This window comes from Bicyclus anynana, chromosome 8 (genome assembly GCF_947172395.1).
Source record: "Bicyclus anynana chromosome 8, ilBicAnyn1.1, whole genome shotgun sequence".
Lineage (NCBI taxonomy): Eukaryota > Metazoa > Arthropoda > Insecta > Lepidoptera > Nymphalidae > Bicyclus > Bicyclus anynana.
This window is the reverse complement of record NC_069090.1, coordinates 17,079,180-17,101,013: the sequence shown is the minus strand read 5'-3', so window position 1 is coordinate 17,101,013 and position 21,834 is coordinate 17,079,180. Positions and strand designations below refer to the sequence as shown.

General features: G+C 38.9%; 3 protein-coding genes across 7 annotated transcripts; 2 read left to right on the top strand and 1 right to left on the bottom strand.

The window, feature by feature from the left end:
* Window positions 1-65: 65 nt before the first annotated feature.
* Window positions 66-14,359, top strand: LOC112048622 (poxin). 5 transcript variants are annotated; one of them, XM_024086237.2, is made up of 5 exons: window positions 66-252; window positions 7,599-7,751; window positions 9,045-9,158; window positions 10,034-10,225; window positions 11,312-14,359. In XM_024086237.2, the coding sequence occupies exons 2-5, from the start codon at window positions 7,608-7,610 to the stop codon at window positions 11,582-11,584; spliced, it is 723 nt and encodes a 240-aa protein (XP_023942005.1). In that variant the 5' UTR covers window positions 66-252; window positions 7,599-7,607; the 3' UTR covers window positions 11,585-14,359. The 5 variants fall into 5 exon arrangements, with proteins under 5 accessions (XP_023942005.1, XP_023942000.1, XP_023942001.1 ...); XM_024086232.2 differs by having other exon boundaries at window positions 67-327; XM_024086233.2 differs by lacking the exon at window positions 66-252 and adding an exon at window positions 357-563.
* Window positions 14,345-20,057, bottom strand: LOC112048626 (peroxisome assembly protein 12). The gene is made up of 7 exons (XM_024086243.2): window positions 19,779-20,057; window positions 18,928-19,036; window positions 17,960-18,162; window positions 17,164-17,393; window positions 16,528-16,672; window positions 16,189-16,274; window positions 14,345-15,912 (listed from the first exon to the last, which is right to left on the bottom strand). Exons 1-7 carry the CDS (start codon window positions 19,896-19,898, stop codon window positions 15,798-15,800), a joined length of 1,008 nt encoding a protein of 335 aa, XP_023942011.1. The 5' UTR covers window positions 19,899-20,057; the 3' UTR covers window positions 14,345-15,797.
* Window positions 14,871-15,580, top strand: LOC128198333 (uncharacterized). Its single transcript, XM_052883194.1, has 2 exons — window positions 14,871-15,409; window positions 15,477-15,580. The coding sequence occupies exons 1-2, from the start codon at window positions 14,871-14,873 to the stop codon at window positions 15,553-15,555; spliced, it is 618 nt and encodes a 205-aa protein (XP_052739154.1). The 3' UTR covers window positions 15,556-15,580.
* Window positions 20,058-21,834: the final 1,777 nt, after the last annotated feature.

Below are 21,834 nucleotides of genomic sequence, written 5' to 3'. Positions count from 1 at the left end.
ACTAACAGAGAAAGAGATAAACATTCAGAGTAAATCATGGCAAATAACTCTCCAATAATACACAGTTGACAGTAGTCTTTGTAAATAATTTCGAACGGAATAACGGATACGATACCTACGAGTTCCAAATTCAATTTCATTTTCAAATTTCAATTCAAATTATATTTTACCTTTGTGCAGAACGGACGCTGCTATTATTTGTGTGATCAAGTTTTTTTTAATTTTTAAACATTAAAAATTATAACTAAGTAGGTATGTAATTTAGGTTCGTTACCTACTTTTTTGGTAACTGGTTGTGTGGCGACTGGTGCTGTTTATTAGGTTATGGTACGTTGGCTCTGATTGATTTGGTGATAATTATTTATTGAATAATTTTTATAATTTTAATTTCTGTCTTACTATAAAAAAATGTTTTTTTTTTTATAATAACGATTCTATATTTTATACTTACATAATTATTATTTATATAAGTATATATAATTTTAACCCTCAAAAATCTACGTGGTACCTAACCTAAGTATTATAGTGGTGGAACGCGAAGGACACGACGTGTTTCACGGCAAGTAAGTTTGCTTAGAAATAAGTACCTACTTAAAACAATAGGAACCTATAATGTCAATTTGAGAACCTCCTCCTTTTTCAAAGTCGGTTAAAAGTATATAAAATTCCATCGGTATGATATGAAATTTTAGCGTCCGGATGAAGTCAAATGAAATGAAAATTTTCAAAAATAACGGAGGAATCAAGATTTTGTTTTGATTAATTCATTGGATCATATTTAAAGGCCCAGACGTGGGCTAGTCACTAAAATAGGTACCTACCTATAATTTTTGACGAACAAAGGGTTCGAAAATTAGTGGCCTAGAATAGGAAGTTAGCATAGGTAGGATAGGATTGTCCACCAGTTTGCACGCCTCATAATTTCATAACTTTTTTACGTACCTAGACATCGGATTTTGCACTATCAATTAAAAAAACTTACAAAACGTGTTGCTGAAATGTGTTGCAATATTATGGTTGAAACTTGTAATACGAGCATTATATATTTTTTATTGATGGATCTAAAATGCCATCTGGCTGAATGGATTGCAATTGGCAATGGCGTCTGATGTAAATTTTTCAACTAGTTTAGACCTCAGCAAGTAAGTACTTAAGTTGAACCAAAATGGTGGTTATCTGGGCAGGTACAATTATAAACCAAAGTGCCCCGTGGTTGCCCAGTGCCTACAGTAGGTTAATATTATGTCAAATAATTGAAAATTTCGCGTGCGTTTGTAATGTCGTCAAGGTGTTGTTAGAGCTGAAGTAAAGTAAAGTTTATGAGGTTATAGGGTTCTAAGAAATTCAAATCCACAGGAACGGAAAATACCGCGTGGTGCCTGCTACATTTTAAACAAATAAGCATAAAATAGATTTTTCACTACTCTTGCTCAAAAACACTGTCATATTACCACTCCACAGCGGGGCTAAACAAGCATATTAGCCTCTAGGGGCTAAAGTAATTTTCTTTTTTTAATTCTTGTCTGTTACGAGTACTAGCCAAGCACTAGCCTACTATAAAACAGAGGACGTTTTATTCGAAAATAGAATCATTATAGGTAAGGCACTGATTGTTTTGAAAAATAAATAAAAATCTTTAAATTGGAATGAATGCAGCGTTCTTGTCTGTGGAATGCGTTTATTTTTTTATTTAATTTTTATTGAGTTGCGAATAGAGCGAGAATTGAAGACATGGGACATCCTTTACGGTGTAATACCTTTGCCTCTTTCTCATGTGAAAAAAATAAAATTAAAAAGCGAGAATTTAAAAAACAACTTACATATTTTTCAACAATAATTGTTATTATTGTCTTTATCTAGTGAGAATGGTGATCCTAATTTGGAGATGGATGAAATTTTCAATCTGTTACCATCACAGTCGAGACGCATTTACTTGAATAGGTACTTACCTACGAAAAATTTTATAAGTGGAGAAAACAACAACGAATGGATTCACTTACGAAAGGATTTTTTTAAACTATTATCTCCCACGGTTATCTTACATATTTATTATTCATCTTCACAGTAGTCGGAAATTATGTTACTGGGTAAAAGCATCTCCCTTAATATCCAAAATTGTAGACTTTGTATATTTAATTTTCAATTAAAATAAATCATTGAATATTGTACTAAACTATTTTATTTTCTCGCAATCGTAGTGAAAAGCAAGAGTGTAACACGTGGGGCTAAACCCATTATAAACTCGGTTTCTATTTTGGCGGCCCTCGCCTTCGTCTCGGGCCCTAAAAATACCTCGTATATAATGGGTCTTTTTAGCCCCTTGTATAACAATCTACTATTCCTAAGTTCTTGGTACGGGATACAATACCCATACGTATGTATGTGAGCGCATTCTAGTCGCTTTCCCAGCGCTCCACTTTTTTTTTAACGTTAATTTTACTGAAAAAATGCAACAGGGATTTGTATAATGTCTCTCATATACCTATCGTCTTGATCCCTATTGGCAAAAATATCTGGTGATTGATTTTCATAGTCTTGTCTTGATGTAATTTTTTTTAATACTAAGAAAGTTTCGCAATCCAAGATCGTTTAATCATTTGATGCTACCGTGCTTACCTTTTACAAAACCATCGCAATATCTGTCATTCTAGGGCGTAAATAATATTACTTACTAACCTCAGGACGTGGTATCAATTGAGTGAATGATCGAAGGCCTCTAAAATTGCTATACGAAATAATCCTCCGATTAGCGTAATGCTTATCAAAATGGCGAAACATTAATGGAGTCGACTTTAGAAGCTTGTGGTAAGACCCCAAGTCATGTAGCCGTTTGGCACATCGATTCTCTTTCTACAAACGTTAACGCTTTGAAAACTAAAAAAGTGTATGAGAAACATCAAGCTTTGTTAAATTCAGTCTTGTGGTAATGGCTTTATGTTTTAAAAGATTTTCGAAAATTTTACTGTAGGCAAAGGTACTTAACTCTGATATCGGTCTATAATTACTGGGGTCAGTAAGTAGTACTACCTGATTTAAACAATGGAATTACTTTACCATGTTTCATCAAGTCAGGAAACATTCCACTTTAAAAGCAATTATTACGGCTAGATCTGATGCAACAATATTAATCAACGATTTTACAACATTAATTGATGCATGCTTTTGAAACATCTGTGCTTCTAACTTTTTGAATTTAATTGTTCATTACATTTAGGCAGTATTCTCCAGTTAAGAGAAAGTTTAACTCAGTCAAAAAAACAGGAATGTTAGTAAAAAAGATTAAAAAGCAGTTGCAACCTCAAAATCAGACGTTCTAAGTACCTAGTTATTATCTACATAAAGTTTAACATCACAATATGTGCGCGGAATCACTCTTCCAGTTTTTCTTTAATTGGTACCTACTTACTTGAATCATACAAGTAATTTTGCGTTTGGGAATATTTTCCTTTTAATTTTTTAACTGTGTATATGCCCAAAATGGTCGAAATCTAAATATTTTTTACTTAATTAAACATTTCTGAAAATATTAATAAGCATCTTTTCTAGTAGTTCATAGCTGTCACCCTTGTGGGTTTGAAGAACATAATATTTGATAAATTATCAAAGGTAAAGAGATTCAGTAACCTACTTCTACTTTCTAATATATCTACATTGAAGTCACCACATACTACTTACACTTGATCTAATTTATTCTCAAAACTTCAAGTTAGACAAGGGGAATTTGGACGTGGATTACAATCACGGGATTTTGAATGTCAAGAGTTAGGAGTTAGGACTGATCTCACTCAGCCTACAAGCCACATCGGTCCTAAAGTCCGAAGCATAACAGAAACGAGTTAAGCCGAGGTTCGAGTCTCACTAAACATATAGGTATCGGTCTGAATTGAAAGGGCATTTGGGCGTCTTCGAATCAAGTACAGCTGCACAAATGGCTAAAAAGATAGTACAGCTGGGCCCAACCATAGATTATATTGTCAAAGGGCTCAACCAAAGAATTCAGTTGCAGTACGAATAAAATCATAAATCTAGAGCAAATACATAATCAGGAAATAAAATGTGTTTTTAGCTAGTTTCACGTTAGTGAGATTCGCCTTCATCTCTGAAATCACATTGTGTTCGCGACTGTGAACAAGAAAGCACGACACGAAAATTCTTCGCGATGCGTTGAATTATTTATGTATTTTGAGAAAAAAAAAACATTTAGTCTATGTTAAATGAACATTTAAACGCTTCAGCATTATAGGTCTTTAGCATACGAATTATCGGATTTCGCGTGCTATGTTTAATGCTATCGCAATATATATTAATCAATTCATCAATCCCATATTTTAGTTGTTTGGAAATAGTATCGCAAGGCAGCTGTTTGTTTGTGTGTGTTACAGTGATAAGTGTTATCAGGTACGCTGCAGGTTAATTAAATAGTTAATTATATTCATACTACGGTGTTCGTCTATATAACTGCAGTTATACAGCTGTATCAGGTAGGTACTTACCAACTGATTTTTTTTAAAGTTGAGTTTTTTAAATGAATATAAAAATAAATAATTTACTGTTATTTGTTAAATTAAATGTAATTTACGTAAATATTGCATGCTACGTTAATAGCTATAACTGGTTGGTTAACTGAATTTTTTAAATGAATATAAAAATAATTGATTTACTGTAATATATAAAATTAAATATGTAATTTACGTAAATATTGCATGTTACGTAAATAAAGAATGTAATAAGATTAACAGTTAAAAAAGACACTGTAAGTACTTAGGTAACCAAGGTACATAATATAAGACGCTACCTAATTTAGTTACAATTAAATTTTTAAAGTAATGTTGTGGTTTTCCAGTTTGTTGATGTGCCCGTATTTAGCTATTTAGTTTTATTTCCTGATTGGGACTCTGCTTACAATATAGAAAACTACATTTTCCAGCCCCATGGTCATGCCACTTACCGGCAGGCAAGATCTTCGGCAAGCAGAGGCACATAGGATGCTTACGTAGTATAGGGTAGGGTACCTATGAGTAAGATAGTGATAGGGTAGGGGTGGGATAGGGATAGGCTAGAATAGAGGTGATTTAAGAGGTTGGGTAGGGGAAGGGGTTGAGTAGGTACGTGTATGGTATTGTAGGTGTGGGTTGGGAGTAGGGTAGGGTTACACGCAGACTAAGTCGCGGGCGTCCACTACTTTATTCATATAACAAAAACATGCGAAAATATAGAAGGGTAGTACAGTCAATCTGTCGGAATTTCGACCGTTTTGATAGTCACAGAACAAAGATTATTTTTTCGCTTAAAAATGGTGTTACTTAACTACCCTGTAAGTGTGCCAGTTGTACCTAATGCCATTCATTTTAAAAAACTCAAAAAACTAATTTGAAATGCATTTTTCATCTAAAAAGATAAATATTTGAAAACTTTTTTTTTTTAAAAAGCCGCAGTCACGTCTGATGGTAAGCGATGATGGAGCCTGTGGTAGAACGCTCTTGCCTTTTAAACTTTTGATTATATCTATGATTTATAACCGACTTCCAAAAAGGAGGTTCTACGTTCGGCTGTATGTATGTTTTTTTTATCCCGCTTTCGAAGAAAGAATCCCGCTTTTTTCCCTCACCACCCATGGCCTTATGGCCTCATATAATCATCTGTAACAATTTATCGGGTGTTACCTATTCTATCTATTAGGTACCTACACCTTATACTGGGCGCGTGATTAGTTTGGCCAATACGATATTAAACGATTATCCGATGGAATCCTCGTAAATGTCATGTGATCGTCGATAAAATTATACAATAATTATTATTATTGTTGATTTGTTTGTTTATCGAGCAGGGTACCAGTTGATAAGACCTTCGTAATACGGTTTATGACGATACGTTGATGATCACGAAATTTTGTCCGACTGTGTCATAAGTGACTTCCCAATAATTAAGTTCCAGTTATCATTAATTTCTGTACAACGAAAGTAAATGTTTGGAAAGTCCAAAAGTGAAACAAACGTTAAAAAATACAAGCAATAAAAAGTAATCATATCTTTTTCATAAAGGAATATAGGTAAGAAAGAAAATAGATTTAATCACTTTGTCACAAAGAGTAGGCTAGTTAGCACATCCTATTAAACATTACATAATGTATTCAGAGAGCCGTGATCGCCCAGTGGATATGCCCTCTGCCTCCGATTCCGATGGGTGTGGATTTGAATCAGGTCCGGGACATGCACCTCAAACTTTTCAGTTGTGTGCATTTTATGAAATTAAATATCACGTGTCTCAAACGGTGAACGAAAAACATCGTGAGGCAACCTGCATACCAGAGAATTTTCTTATTTCTCTCAATGTGTAAAGTCTGCCAATCCGCATTGGGCCAGCGTGGTGGACTATTGGCCTAAGCGCTCTCATTGTGAGAGGAGACTCGAGCTCAGCAGTGAGCCGAACATGGGTTGATAATGAATATGTATTCTGTGATAATACTGTCTACCTGGGAAGGACTGCGCGGTTATGAAGTCGAGCGCGCGGGGCATCGCTACCCCCCTCCCGGCCCGCGCGGAGCATCAGGAGCGTTACGAATGAATTTGCCAAGCTAACAACAGTCCCGAGTTCGATTCTATGTAGATTTCTTTTTACCGCGTTAATGAGTTGAGCGAGTAAGCTACTGAGTCGATATTGACAAATAACTGTAATACAGATTTTAACACAAGACAATAGGGTAGGTATTGTCGTAGGTAATTTAAATCTTAAACTATTTGCATATCTTCCATCGCTTAGACAGTTAGACACGTCATATTATGTATGTAAATTCATCTGACGAAATGACGCACTTATTTGCAAGTATTTCACAATGAATGAAACAAAAAATTCACACTTGTCGCGTCAAAAGTCGAGACTCATTACTTACCACTAACAGAATACTTGCTTACAACTTACAATATTGAATTTGCACTACAATTTATCGCCTTCGATCAGTCGACATACAAAGTTTGTCATCTGTAGTAAATAGATGACCTCTCTATCTGCGTAGTGATCATAGGGCATAGAAATTAAATATTGTTTATGGTCAGTGTTTAATGTTAGTGCCGCATAGTGTTCACACTTAATTCAATAAACTAAGCTTGGATATTAAAAGTGAAAATCAAAAATTCAAAAGGTAAGTACAAAAGGCAGGCAATTAAATTATACTCATGGGATGTTAAATACCTCGTCCTAGCTAATAATATAATCGCGAAAGTTTGTATTTAGACGTGATAGCCCAGTGGATATGACATCTGCCTCCGATTCTGGAGGGCGTAGGTTCGAATCCGGTCCGGGGCATGCACCTCCAACTTTTCAGTTGTTGCATTTTAAGAAATTAAATATCACGTGCCTCAAACGGTGAAGGAAAACATCGTGAGGAAACCTGCACACCAGGAAATGTTCTGGGAGGTAGACTATTGGCCTAACCCCTCTCATTCTGAGAGGAGACACGAGCTCAGCAGTAAGCCGAATATGGGTTGATGATGATGATGACCCGCACCTGTCACTGAAACCCATTATCTGTAGGTACCCCTGCCCTGTGGAGACGAAGACTCGAGTCTCGATGACTTGGTGACAATGATGTTTTGTTGCAGTAGTGTGCAATGTCTAAGCGCACGGTGACCAACGACGTGTACAAGGGGCTGGTGGAAGCGTTCTCCATCCCCGCTGAGCTGCACGAGAGAGACGGCAAGCCCTTCGCCAGCGTCGGCTCCGTGCTGCCCATACACTGCGCCACGCCCCAACAGGTGACACATTGAGCTTGAGTGACAGAACATTTGTCACTTGAACAGAAATTGAAACAGAGGACCTTTACTACAGCCTGTCTTGATGAATACTGTTTACCAACAAAGAAATTAGAAATGAGGGTAGAAAACACATGTCATTTCATAACTTATTTATTTTAAGTTATTTTGATTTGACTATAAAATGTTATATAAATAAATAAATAATTGTGCTAAGCTTATAAATCAAATTTATTTTCATTAATTTAAGAACAAGTTAATTATAATTATTATTAGGTGTGAAATGACTAGTGATTTATAACCTCATTTTTAATTTGTTTGTTGGTAAACAGTACTCATCAAGAAAGGCTGTAGCAGTTTGATACTGTTACTATCGCGTTAACGTAAACGCGAATTTTTATGGAATTGAAACAGAGGGCTTAGTAGCAGTTTGATACTGTTACTATAGCGTTAACGTAAACGCGAATTTCTAAGGAATTAAAACAGCGCCATGAGATGGCGCTGTTTCATTTCCTTAGAAATTCAAAAACGCGATAGTCACAGTATGAAAAACGCGATAGTCACAGTATGAAAATATTGAAAACTCCCACTAGGCACTCAGTTGTGCAGTAGTGTCACTAGATGACGCTGTTTCATTTCCTTAGAAATTCGCGTTTACGGTTACGCGATCGTCACAGATTGAAAACATTGAAAGTGCTGATCAGTGCTACTAAGTGATATGATCAGCACCTCGTCGCTCGGCGCTTATCGAAAGATGGTCCACGGTTAAATGCCGTGTCTGCGTGAGCAATACAAGGCAAGGAGTGCAAGCAACGGATGGTCACTAAAGTGGTAAATTCGCCGTTCGCGTGTAATTATGCCTGTAGTGTAGCGTACCCACACATAGATATTATTAGGGGCCGATCTAGCAATTTTTTCCCTCCTGGCAAAGAATAAATATTGCCGCACTTTACATACATACCTTCCTCAAAAATACTTTTTTATTATTATATTGTTAGAATAGTATAGTTTTTACCGCCCCTAATGTTTGCCGCTTTGGGCAAATGCTCCGCTTGTCCACGCACCTCCCGTCCCCCTTCCCTGGATATTAGTATTGTTTTGTATGTTTCGTACCGTTTTGTCATTAACGAGTTAGTCATTGAAGTCGAACGTGGGTTTCAATTGACTCCAGTTCACCACTGTCGCCTCACCTCACCACTTGCCACCGGCGAGGTTTTCTGATATTTATGTAGTGAGCGGATTTCATTGGACTTGAACCATCAGGCCATTTGCTTAAAATAAACGTATGACCCCCAGTTGGCGGAGAGAGCGGAGACCACCCACCACTACTGCGACGTGTTCACGGACGAAATATTGGCGCCGCTCGGAGAGCTGGCCTACGTGCGCATTGACGAAAATGTAGCCGAAAAGGTAATATTGGTTTGTTCCTGTTTCGACTTAGACCAACGAGGTGCTAAGCTATTCTCATTTATCGTCAAGCACAATTGGATTACTGAACTCCCTACTTTTTTCTGACGGATATGGTTTGATAGACTTTTTGTGACAAGCAAACGACGGCCGAAAGAGTAAAACTCGTAGATAGGGTAAATGACCTGGAAATCACCAATGAAACACTGCAGTGACTAAATATATTCCCTTTGTCTAATAAAGACAGCAGGAATCGAATCATTCCATGTCAAACGCCGAACAACAACAGCGTCCGTCGAAGATTCTAACTGCCCTTGGCCTTAAGAAGGTACATGGTATCAAGTTTTGAGCATGTATGGCAGTAAGCATTAATGTGCAAAAATGTAAATATGTAAAGAGTAAGTGTCTATGGTATGTAGGTAAGCAGTTCACGCCCATTGGTCGTGATAATAATTTCTCTAAGAGAACTGTATTCCAGATACCTGTTAACTACTGTTAACTGTTTTCCATACTGGACATTAAACATCAATTTTTATGTCTTCTTCTTACGTAAATTGTTTGCCGTAGTTGAAGTGTTAACCCCCCGACAATGTTAAGGGCCTTTTGTATCGAGCTTTTGAGCCACACATCAAAGCTCTGAGGGCCTAGTGGCAGTTTGATACTGTTACTATCGCGTTAACGTAAACGCGAATTTCCAAGGCATTGAAACAGCGCCATCTAGTGGCACTACTGCACAACTGTTTCAATTACATATAAATTCACGTTTACGTCAACGCGATTGTAACAGTATGAAAATATTGAAAACTTCCATTAGGCACACTGCTCTAAAAGAACAAGATACTTCACACATCAAAGCTCTGCTTTGCTCTGCTCTGCAGGTGTTCCTGAACCGCAGCAAGCGCATCCTGCTGATCTCGAGCGACGGCAAGCTTGCGCAGTGGCGGTGCGCGCCCACCTTCGAGTCGGCCAACAGCTTCGTGGCCGGCGCGCCCATCGTCAACAAGGACGGCGCGCTCGTGTCCGTGGTCACCGCGCGCAGGGGCAACAACTACGCTGTCTCGGCCTTTGAAGTGAGTTACTGCCCCTTAATTCTGTTACCCTTCAAGTCCCTTGACATTCGATCTTTTGTGTAAGATGTCTTGATGTAAGAAAAAATGTTCTTTTGTCTATAGTTATTCAAACAATACTGAACTCTATCATTAACAAAATTCAGTTGTATACGGGCGGGCTCGCGGAATCCTACAGAACATATTTTATTGGCGACCCGCCCGAAAGCTCACGGCAGTTCACAGTAAAGTAATGTTGTAACGTGAGTTCGTTGTCATGGCAACTTCGCGACAACAATTTGACGAAAAAGTACATTTTAATATTGATATCCTAGGTATAAACATGAAGTTCAAATTCAAATTTTAGAACCCTCGTGATTTTAATTTCAAGGTTTCGACTTTAACTATCACCATTAACTCGTGATATACCTACGAGTAACTTGACGATTCAAAAGTGCTTGTAAACTAAGCCTACTTGAAATAAATTAACTTTAACTTGTTGAACTTCGAAAAGTTCGTCAACGAGTGTAAAATACCAGAATGGCACTGATGAACTCTCCAATATGAGCCGTTCAAGTCCGAGTGTTACGCAATGAATAGCACGTGATAATTGCCCTGCTTGCTTCTAAGCGATTACCTAACATTATATTATTCGTGGGAATCCCCGTAAATGCGTATCGGTTTCAAACATAGACAATGTGTGGGTTGATATATTATATGTAAAAGTAAATAACTACAACTGACTTAGCGTCAACAGTAGTTATCTATGTATTTAAATGAAAATGAATCTTGAATCTTCATAAACCGACTTCGCTTTTTTTAGAATATTCCTTGAAAGACGAGGAAAGTTCTTCTTACGGTTACGGTAGTTTTTTTTAGGGTAAGGGTAGTGTAGGGGTAGGGAAGAGTTGGACTAAAGTCAAAGCGAAGTTTGACCGGGTCCGCTAGTCTTTTATACAACAGACTTTTAGGAGCCAAAATTGTTAAGAAAAGGTTCGCAATGATTGGTGGTGGTTCAGATTAGATGGATTTTGTTTCAGATTGCCAGAACCACTTGATTGTTACACAACTTACATTTTTTGTGGACATAACCATCATTTATGCTTTAAGGGTGATGGGGGCTACTTCGCAACCACCAAACACTGGGAAGTAGTTGAACTGGAAGACGGCAAACTGTACTATGCAGACAAAAGTTTCTCCACGCGTGAGGACTTAGCTGCGTACCTCCAGGCCCTCCCCCCGGTCGAAGTCAACACCGAGGCGCTACCGAAACCTGTCCTGCTGAATGGAAAGTCCCCCAGGATCGCCCTGGTAGCGGAGAACGGCAGACAACTGTCGCACCATTACTTGTGCGGTGTATTCTCTGATGTTGAATATTTGTAAATACACATCAATCTAAATTATTTATAACTGGCGCCTCCATATACTGTTTTTTTTTTTCTGATTGTGTAAGTGTCGTAGGCTCCATAAGGGACCTCAGCGGCGTCACCGGGGGGTTTGGGCGAGCGCAGAAGCAGAGTAGATGGGCGGAACGACTCTCTAAGGGCGTCTCCTCTGAGATTCGGACCTCGACTTAGAGGGCCGTTCGGGAAGGGTGTTTTGGCCTGAGTGTATCAGTCCGGGCGCCCCCGAGATCGTGGGTTAAAAAAAACCCACGTCTGGGTGACGTCAGATATCGGGGACCTCGGGCTGTGTAGCTTGTGTTTGTGTTGCCTGGGAAGCATTGTCGTTCATTATGTCATCGTCAGGATCGTAAAGGACGTTTTTTGGGCGTCTAGATCTACAATACAGCGTTGATATCGGGGATGTAGCTGCAAGCCCCATATATTGAATGGTCTAGGCGTAATACGGGACGCAGTATTGAATAGGCCGTACAGACTACTTTAGTATTTAAGTCGAGTACGAACAATTTTTGGGCGGTAAATCCAAAAATTGTTCGTACTCGACTAAAACACTAAGGTAGTCCGAACTAGGCCTAAATGACAGTAAATATTTCGTTCATTTTATAGACAATCAATCAATAAAGTTATAAAAGCACTTTTGACAAATAAAGTCTCTCAGTGAATAGTGATTCTTATTACCGGTTCTAATAAATTCTACCGATAAGAGCCGAGAGAGAACTCCGATGTTCTTTTACAGTTATTTGTGTGCAGAAGTAAATAGAGCTCTTTGCTTTCACGATACGTCCCACAACCACTAAAGTAGCCCCTGAAGTCATTCCACTACTACCTCGCCACATCACCAAATCTGCGGTTGCCAAACCCCCCGGTAAATTTACACACACAAAGGAGCCTCCTTGATGGAAATTTAAAAAACATCGAGACAAAAAATACATGAAAAAAAAGATCATTTGACATTAACAGGCGCAAAATGCAAATGCATCTAGATGCCAGTGTAAAATAATTTAGATGTGAAGTTCAAGTACAAAATAGAATATGTCGCGGATCAAAACTAACGCAAATGTCGTACCTAATCTACGGATGGCATTTCATACATACACTATAGGTACCTCCTCCTCAACCTCGTAGTGCACAGGGTACGAGGTGCGCTGGAGGTGATTCATTTATGCGTGTGAAGTAGTTTGGCAACTTCGTTCGTAACACTCCCGATGTCGCGCGGGCCGGGGGGCGTGTAGCGATGAATGAAAAATCCACAACTGATGCACGTCATTTCCCCGCACGCACGATTTCACAACCGCGCTGTCTTTCCTCCTGTCGCCCGCATATCATGGGAGTGTTATCAACGAACTTGCCAGACTATAGGCATGTAGCGCTATAGCCGGCAACGGGAGGGGAAGAACTACGCGGGTGTGAGGTCGTGCGCGCGGAGCAAAGGGAAGGACTACAACCCACCACCTCCCATGGCCCACCCGACTTCGAAGTCATTCGGGTCGTATCAGTGGGAGGGCGGGCCCGGTACTTGCTCTTCGTGTGTTCAAAGAAAAGGACTCCGCGGGTATGAAGTCGTGCGCGCGGCCCACGCCCATCACTACCCCCTCTCGACTCCCGCGGACCATCTGGAGTGTTACGAACGAATTAGCCAAGCTCTCAGACCAATTATACAAGGACCAGTATCGCACTCATAGTCACCAACAAAATTGTCTGTCATTTTCTGAGGAAAACGAGCTTATATTTGGTATATATCACATACTAAACTAGAAGTTTTTACCCATTTTTTACACCATCGAACTACACAAAAAGGTATTTTTACGGATCGGATCTCTTTAACCGACGAACACGATTACAACTATATAACATTTATTCTATAGAGACAGTTTTTATAATCGCATTAGATCGTTGATCATATACTTGGACAGAAAAGTAACGTTTAGCGAAGCAGGTCCTATACAAAAATTGGTCGGAGGCCAAGCTACAATAAACCGTGCTCTATTTAATCCTAATTAGTTTAATAATGCGTACATGCAACATTTTTGCTAAAAATTACAGGAATCGATAGTAACAGTTTTCATGCTACAAGACAAATTCATCACAGCATTTTTAAAACATAAAATATTCTTGATTGGATTCTGGACGCAGAGTTTCGGTTTTGTAATTAGGATTAATTCCAAAACTTGAATTCTGAATCGAAATTATAACTAATGTATGTGTTTTTTCTTTTAGTTGTTACTTGTAATTATTTTGCAAATTTTTGTTATTTTATCATGTCTCAACAATTTCTTTTTACTAGACAACTCCCGCTGTGAGATTCTAATGTTGTTTGATTGACAAACTATTTTTGCTAAAAATAATATATTATCTCTTTTCCTGTAAGTTTCAGCAAAAAACGTTGTATGTACGATTTGTACAATTAATGTTTCCATAAATGATTGCAATTTTTTCAAGAATTCTTCTTAAGGATTTTTAATATTTTTTCCATCTATCTCTGTAGAATTATAATTTCAACAAAATTATCTTATTTGAATTATGAAAAAAATGTAAACATGGAGTTAAAAAATAATAATGCCAATGTACCTACAAATGCAAATGTACAGACTAATAAATAAAATATTCTTATATTATTTACACTTTTAATAATATCATGCGAGTAAATAATTTTTCATTATTATGAAATAAATATTTATGCTTAGTTAATATATTATATACTGTGGTAGAATGAAAAAGGAGGCGTAAGAAAAAATATACATTATGTAAAATATAATGTTTTTTATTTACACACAACCCTAAATATATTGCCACAGCCCGTTAATTAAATATGATTAGTTTATACCTACTTACATTACTGAAAATAAGGGAAAGTTATTAAAAATTTTCAAAAATACGTAGATGGAAATCGCCTGGTTTTTTCATTAAAAAAAAAACCGTCAGTCTAACATCATTATGCCGTAGGTAGGACGCATGCCACGAAGAGAAAAAAACATCAGGCAGAATAAAAATAATATCACAAAAGAAAGAGAAAGTTAATACTTAGTCTTTTTAGTTTTATACATTTATACAATTTTAATCACCCCTACAAAAAATCAGAGTTGTCTTCGACTCCTTTGCACGTCCGTATATTTGAGAAATGTCACATCACTGTTATATACATTCATAACGGCCTTCTAAGAGCGTCTTCTAAGGCATTATTGTCAGGAGCTCAATGATGTTAGGTGTTGAGGTGTCGCAAAAATCACGTATATGTTAGGTGTCGAGGTGTCGCAAAATACACGTGGATGTTAGGTGTCGAGGTAGAGGCGCACCAGCTCGCGCTCGGCGGCCGGCAGGCGCGTGACGGGGCAGGTGTCGCGAGATGCACGCGTGTGTTAGGTGTCGAGGTAGAGGCGCACCAGCTCGCGCTCGGCGGCCGGCAGGCGCGTGACGGGGCAGGTGTCGCGAGATGCACGCGTGTGTTAGGTGTCGAGGTAGAGGCGCACCAGCTCGCGCTCGGCGGCCGGCAGGCGCGTGACGGGGCAGGTGTCGCGAGATGCACGCGTGTGTTAGGTGTCGAGGTAGAGGCGCACCAGCTCGCGCTCGGCGGCCGGCAGGCGCGTGACGGGGCAGGTGTCGCGAGATGCACGCGTGTGTTAGGTGTCGAGGTAGAGGCGCACCAGCTCGCGCTCGGCGGCCGGCAGGCGCGTGACGGGGCAGGTGTCGCGAGATGCACGCGTGTGTTAGGTGTCGAGGTAGAGGCGCACCAGCTCGCGCTCGGCGGCCGGCAGGCGCGTGACGGGGCAGGCGCCTGCGCCGCGCAGGTGTCGCGAGATGCACGCGTGTGTTAGGTGTCGAGGTAGAGGCGTACCAGCTCGCGCTCGGCGGCCGGCAGGCGCGTGACGGGGCAGGTGTCGCGAGATGCACGCGTGTGTTAGGTGTCGAGGTAGAGGCGTACCAGCTCGCGCTCGGCGGCCGGCAGGCGCGTGACGGGGCAGGTGTCGCGAGATGCACGCGTGTGTTAGGTGTCGAGGTAGAGGCGCACCAGCTCGCGCTCGGCGGCCGGCAGGCGCGTGACGGGGCAGGTGTCGCGAGATGCACGCGTGTGTTAGGTGTCGAGGTAGAGGCGCACCAGCTCGCGCTCGGCGGCCGGCAGGCGCGTGACGGGGCAGGCGCCTGCGCCGCGCAGGTGTCGCGAGATGCACGCGTGTGTCGCGAGATGCACGCGTGTGTTAGGTGTCGAGGTAGAGGCGTACCAGCTCGCGCTCGGCGGCCGGCAGGCGCGTGACGGGGCAGGCGCCTGCGCCGCGCAGGTGTCGCGAGATGCACGTGTAGCAGAACACGTATCTGTGCACCGGACACAGACATTAATACTTGATAGATAAACTTAATTGCTGCACCACAGACTAAATTCAAAGAGAATTAAAATTAAAAATATTTTACACAATATAAAATAGGGTCAAAGATCTTTCCGAACCGTCAATCGAAGCTGATACAAAGAATTGTCATTTTGTGTATTATTGACCTATTACCGGTATTTTGACCACACAGCAATACATCTGTACAAAATGAAATCAAACTTTTGCTCTAAATATCTGTTTGTAAACATTATTGCTAACTTACCCGGACACCGGCAGCACAGTGGGCACCCTCCACCGCTGCAAGCACACGGGGCACACATTCAGCCACCTCGCATCGCGCTCCTCTTTCTGTGAACAAAAGACAACAATAAAAACCATAAAACATATGTACGCCTGGTTGCCGCCAGATACAGTAGCAGTTTCATGGCTAGGATGGGTTTTCCCTCCTCTGGCCTTACCATGAAGAGATTATGTTTGAGTTTAAGTCTGCCAATCCGCATTGGGCCAGCGTGGTGGACTACTGGCGAAACCCCTCTCATACTGACAGGAGACTCGAGCTCAGCAGTGAGCCGAATATGGGTTGATAATGAAGCTAAAGTACCTGTGGCGGCGGAGGCGGCGGCAGCGCATGCAGGGCGAGCGGCGCGCGCGCGTCCCACCAGCGCAGCAGCTGCACCGCGAACGCGCCGTACTCCACAGCGCTGCTGCCTACGCGCCACACCATCGGGAACGTTACCACAGCATTGCTGAAAAGATGAGAGCAAAGTACTGAACTAAGTCTCAGAACTGGGATATCTGGTATCTGAACTCTGACTACCACTATCCATTTCACCTCTAGTTTTTAGCTTATTTGGTAGATGGAAGGGTCAAAAAAATATATTAGCTATGATAACCAAGTGGATATGACCTCTGCTTATAATTCAGAGGGCGTAGTTTTAAATCCGGTCTGGACCGCCAATTTTTCAGTCATGTATGTGCATTTTATGAAATTAAATATCACAAGAAAAATATTGTGAGGAAACCTGCACAAGTACCTGAGAATTTACAAAATTTTGTGTAAATCTTTGTGTGTGAAGTCTGCTAATCCGCATTAGGCCACCTTGGTGTACTGTTAGCCTAACCACTCTCATTCTGAGAGGAGACTTGTGCTCAACAGTGAGACAAATATGGGTTGCTAATGATTAAGATTAAACCAAAATTCAGACAAGTTAAATCAAATAACTTTGCTAATTCTTACCCCAACTGTCCATTGAACATGTTCCTGAAAAAGTCAGCCCAGGTGTTCTCATCAGGTTCCTCAGGTGGTGCATCTCTCAGAGTGAGCCCCAGTATGTGCAGAGGCAAGGTCGGAGCCTCCCCTTTGCCGGTGAGGTATCGGGCTAGTACAATCAGCTTGGTTGATTCGGTCACAAAGTGTGCTATTGAGTACAGTTTCACTGCTGCTTTGCGTGCTTGGTCCAATTTGGTCTGTAAAGGGTTAATGATATTAAAGGGTTTCTAAACCTGATAGACATAAAACAAACCAAGATTCAACAAAATAGAAAAATCTAATGCCAGTGAACCAGTTTATGCAGGCCTCCACCTAAACCTTACAATGGCTACCTTACCTTAAAATAGACATAAATCTATATGTATAAAAATGAATCACGCTATCACGCGTGAACGGCTGGACCGATTTCACAATTTTTTTTTGATGTGTTTGTTATTGTCAGGAGAACTATCTTATAACAGAAAAATTTAAGAAGTTTGAAGGTAGGTAGGGTAGGGGTAGATGAAAGTTTATTTCGAGTTTCACACAGACAAAGTCCGCTTTGTCTGCGTGAAACTCCGCGAAAAGTCAGCTAGTAATTTATAATTTGATATCAATTTTAATTTTACATAAATTTATGTATTTTTGTGGACATCCTTAAATATGCTGCCCTGTACATGTTAATCCAAGGTGCACATCAATATTTCCTGCCATTACTACTTTCTAACAAAATTGCTTCCCCAACTCTGGTAAATAACTTCAAACATGATTTTTCAAGTCTCACCTTACCTAGTCTCCCATCCTCTAAGTCTTCCCTCCACTGATTGATCAGTTGCTCCAACTTATCCCTCAGATAAGGCACCAGCACCAAAAGAGCAAGGGACCCTCGCTCCAAGGCCTGGGGCAACCGAGGTCCAGAACTAAACTCTGAGCTTGGTGATATTGGCACTCTTAGGAGGCCATAGAAACATTCAGAAAATGATGCGGCTGTAATAAACATTTATATGTTTACTTAAAAAATATTTGTAGAGACACATATCTTAGTATTTCTATGTATTCAGTAAGGCATTGTGGCAGAGAGATAAACTCCGAGCAGAGCCTGGGATGTATTAGTGACTACTAGTGATAGTGTTGTTCTATCTTGGCACCCAAATTTAGTATTTCTGTACTATAGGGCCATTCTAATTAAGCTTTAGCTTGCCTAAATAATATTGTAAATGCAAACATGAGTTTGTTAGTCACACTTTTGTAATGAAAACATCATCATAGAGTGATATTATCCCATATTCATAAAAGATGGACTTTGGAGTCCTAAGGTTCTGCAATAGTGACCCTGTACAGGAAAGGCCAGTATTGGTTGACCCCCCACTAGATGGGCTGAGACATCAAGCAAATTGCAGGATTGCAGGAAGCTGCTGGATGCTGATGGCTGTTGGAGGTCCATGCAAGAGGCCTATGTTCAGAAGTGATGTCCATCGGCTGATAATGATGGATGATGATGATTCATATAAGAATGGGATTGACACCAGTGAAACCACAAGCACAGCTGGTTTATAATAAAACAAGCAAGATTAAAGACACTGAATAATCAGTCTACGGTCTTGCTGGAAAAAGAATGTACCAAGAGAGCATAAAACCAAAATTGGTAATTTCTAAAGATACAGTTCTAAAAGGTCCTCTAATTTTAAGTACTCCACTGTCACAAGTATCAATTAAAAGTTATTGATTTAGAAAAGCTCAGTGAAATCTCACCATAATGTTTCAAATAATGGTACTGCAGGCACAAGTCCAACAACAAATACAGCTCATGGTACCATCGCGTACACCAGCCACATTTGTTAGGATACACTGCTGCTAGGTACTGAAATAACAATAAAATAAAGGTAATGTGAGGTATGTTGTAAAAGATATCATTTAATATTAATGTCAGAAATAAAAATAAAATTGTTGCACACACAATGGCATACATTTTTAAGATAAACTGCCACATGAAACCACAGACAAGGCTGTCCCTCAATAAGTTTAAAGTTTTTATTAAACGCAAGCTACATGGCTGGTGAAACTACATGACATACTTATATTAATTATTGTTAAATGATGATACTAAAAATTAAAAAAAACCTAGCTGAGTTTGTTGTGGGCTCTTCTTTCATAACTTTAGTTTTAATTGTATAAATATTTATTATCACCATTATCTAATAATATTATTACTTGATGTTTCAAAAGTGCTTGTAAACTAAGCCCAATTGAAATAAATGAATTTTGATTTGATATGGTAGGTACATCTTTGCTGGTAGGGTGGATAGTAACTATAGCCAATGCATACCACCATACCAGATTAAAGTCAATTTAGAAAATATAAAATCCTTGAATGAGACAAGTTGGGAATCAAAGCCAGGACTTGTTTGTTGACAACCACTACCAACTGCGCCAGAGTTGGTAGTGGTTCAATCAATTGACGATGGTTCGGTTTATTGACACTATAAATTGGGTATCAATTGTTATCAAGATTATATAAATATCTATAGTAATTAATCTAATTCCGCGTGAATTTTCAATTGAAAGAAAGACAGCGCTTTATTACAACGCAAACTCAAAGTTACCTCGACAAGTTTCCTCAATGCTGGCTTAACAGTCGAGCCCAGGGCTTCTTGAGCAGTCACTTGAAACACCGACGGAGTACCTTGCAATGTACGAGTTAAATGCGCGGCGTAGACCGCCATTACTGAAAGATTACTATGCGGCGAAGCAATATAATGCCATTTCTATATTAGTAATTAAATTTTTTAAAGTAATTTCCTTTTGCTGTTTACAATTTAGTAGAAAAAAATGTTATCAGTTTTACTACTTTGTACTTTGATTTGAAGTTTGAGACTTTGAGTTTGAGATGAAGGTGACATTGACATTAGACATTTTACAAATTGACAATGACATTGACAGTCGTTCTCTTTGGGTAGATTGTAGCCATATATTTAAGAATCGGTACAAAGCAAAGAATATGTTACTCCAAGGAGAAGTGAAGGAACATACACGAAACCGATCGACATAGCAGCGCTACAATTTCCGCAAATGGAATATTTTAGAACTATATCAGCGGCAATTTTAAATGGAGATTTTTTCTTTTAATTTGTTTTTTCATAGAGGTTAACACTTACTTACTTTTAATATACTTAGTTTATGAAACCAATTAAGAAAAGCAAAAACATAAAAAAATTTGGTACTCGGGAACGAACTCATGATTATTTTACCACTAAACCAAATGACTACCTATGTAAAATGATATTGAAAATGTACGCTTACAGTCTGGTTTCTGTACTTACTAATTTATTATCGCAACCAACACATGCATAATCTCCCATGTCTCCAAAGTCTTTGTACTGTAGCTTCGGGCCCATGGTACAGAGTAATGGTTCTAGGTCTAGCCTATTTCCAGCTGTGTCAATGACTATTTTTCCAATTCTTCACAAAACTAACCGAAAGGCCCCAGATTCGTGGAGAAAAATACTCTTACTCGTCACGTGTAAAAACAATGCAGATTTTACCATTTTAACGGTTTTGGTCCTATTGGCTTTATAACTTAACATTTTTTTGGAAAATATTAAAAATGACACTGATTTTATTGAGTATTTGTTATTAGGTCTCCAATTTGTGGGGACTTCCCCAAATTGCTGCCCCAATTGCAATTCCAACTCAACTATGCACCATTCCCCACTTGCGGGGATTTACTAAATCCTGCATTTGTCGTCGTCCACTTCACTATTATTATATATAATATGATTACTATTGGATATAATAAAAAACAATTTTGATTTCATATAATTATTATAATAATCTATTTTTACACATTTATTCAGTAAAATATTTTTCTTTAGTTTCAATAATAAGGCATCATTACATCACTATTCAGACCAATTACTTTCAAAATGTGATGTAGACATACATACCACTGGCATATTTATAAGGCTGAGAATGCAAATGATTGAATATTTATGACAAGTCTCAACATTGTTCATTAAATTAATTTCCCTCATCTTAAATTCGAGTGAGAACAAATTCCTATAGGTATCTCTTTTTTACAAAAAATACACAACAAATAATTGGTCCTCTAGAAAAAAATATAGCTAGAATCAAAATATCAATATTAATAACAATAATTATTCTGCACATTATAAAAATAGCATTAATTCCATATAAATTACCAAAAAAAACCAGAATGGTGGTTATAGGCCACTAATACTTTTTTAATCCAATCCATACAAACAACAAGATTCTAGTGCTAGTCAGCGCGTGTATATAAAGTCAAAAAGTAAAACTATTTCGTATTTCTCCCATAAAAGCAACTACATTAATATACAAGCACCTTTTAAATTGGTAGAGTTTAAAATATAATAAAAGTAATGCAGATTCAAATAAAATGGATGCAATGCAATAGGTAATATAATTAATAATATAAAATAGGTAACAATAACTTTTTATGAACCATCATGCATTCACTGCTGGACGTTGGCAGCGTTTTAAGCAGCTCTATTTTTGTCTTTTTGAATCCATTTTTAGGAATATAATTGCTTAATTGAATTGTTTATAAAACACTTTTTTTCCTTAATCTTGATTGAATATTTAAGCTTTGGCCGAACATTACACAATTCCATTGAAACGAGT

Bases quoted from the DNA above. Each gene is read 5' to 3' on its own strand.
- LOC112048626 (XM_024086243.2), bottom strand. From the start codon at position 19,898: ATGGCGGTCTACGCCGCGCATTTAACTCGTACATTGCAAGGTACTCCG. The intron at 16,275-16,527 runs GTACTTTAGCTT...TTTTGTTCACAG, and splicing joins CGCCGCCTCCGCCGCCACAG to AAAGAGGAGCGCGATGCGAG. The intron at 15,913-16,188 runs GTAAGTTAGCAA...TCCGGTGCACAG, and splicing joins ACTGTGCTGCCGGTGTCCGG to ATACGTGTTCTGCTACACGT.
- LOC128198333 (XM_052883194.1), top strand. From the start codon at position 14,871: ATGTTAGGTGTCGAGGTAGAGGCGCACCAGCTCGCGCTCGGCGGCCGG. The intron at 15,410-15,476 runs GTGTTAGGTGTC...GTGACGGGGCAG, and splicing joins GTGTCGCGAGATGCACGCGT to GTGTCGCGAGATGCACGCGT.
- LOC112048622 (XM_024086237.2), top strand. From the start codon at position 7,608: ATGTCTAAGCGCACGGTGACCAACGACGTGTACAAGGGGCTGGTGGAA. The intron at 7,752-9,044 runs GTGACACATTGA...TATGACCCCCAG, and splicing joins ACTGCGCCACGCCCCAACAG to TTGGCGGAGAGAGCGGAGAC. The intron at 9,159-10,033 runs GTAATATTGGTT...TCTGCTCTGCAG, and splicing joins ACGAAAATGTAGCCGAAAAG to GTGTTCCTGAACCGCAGCAA.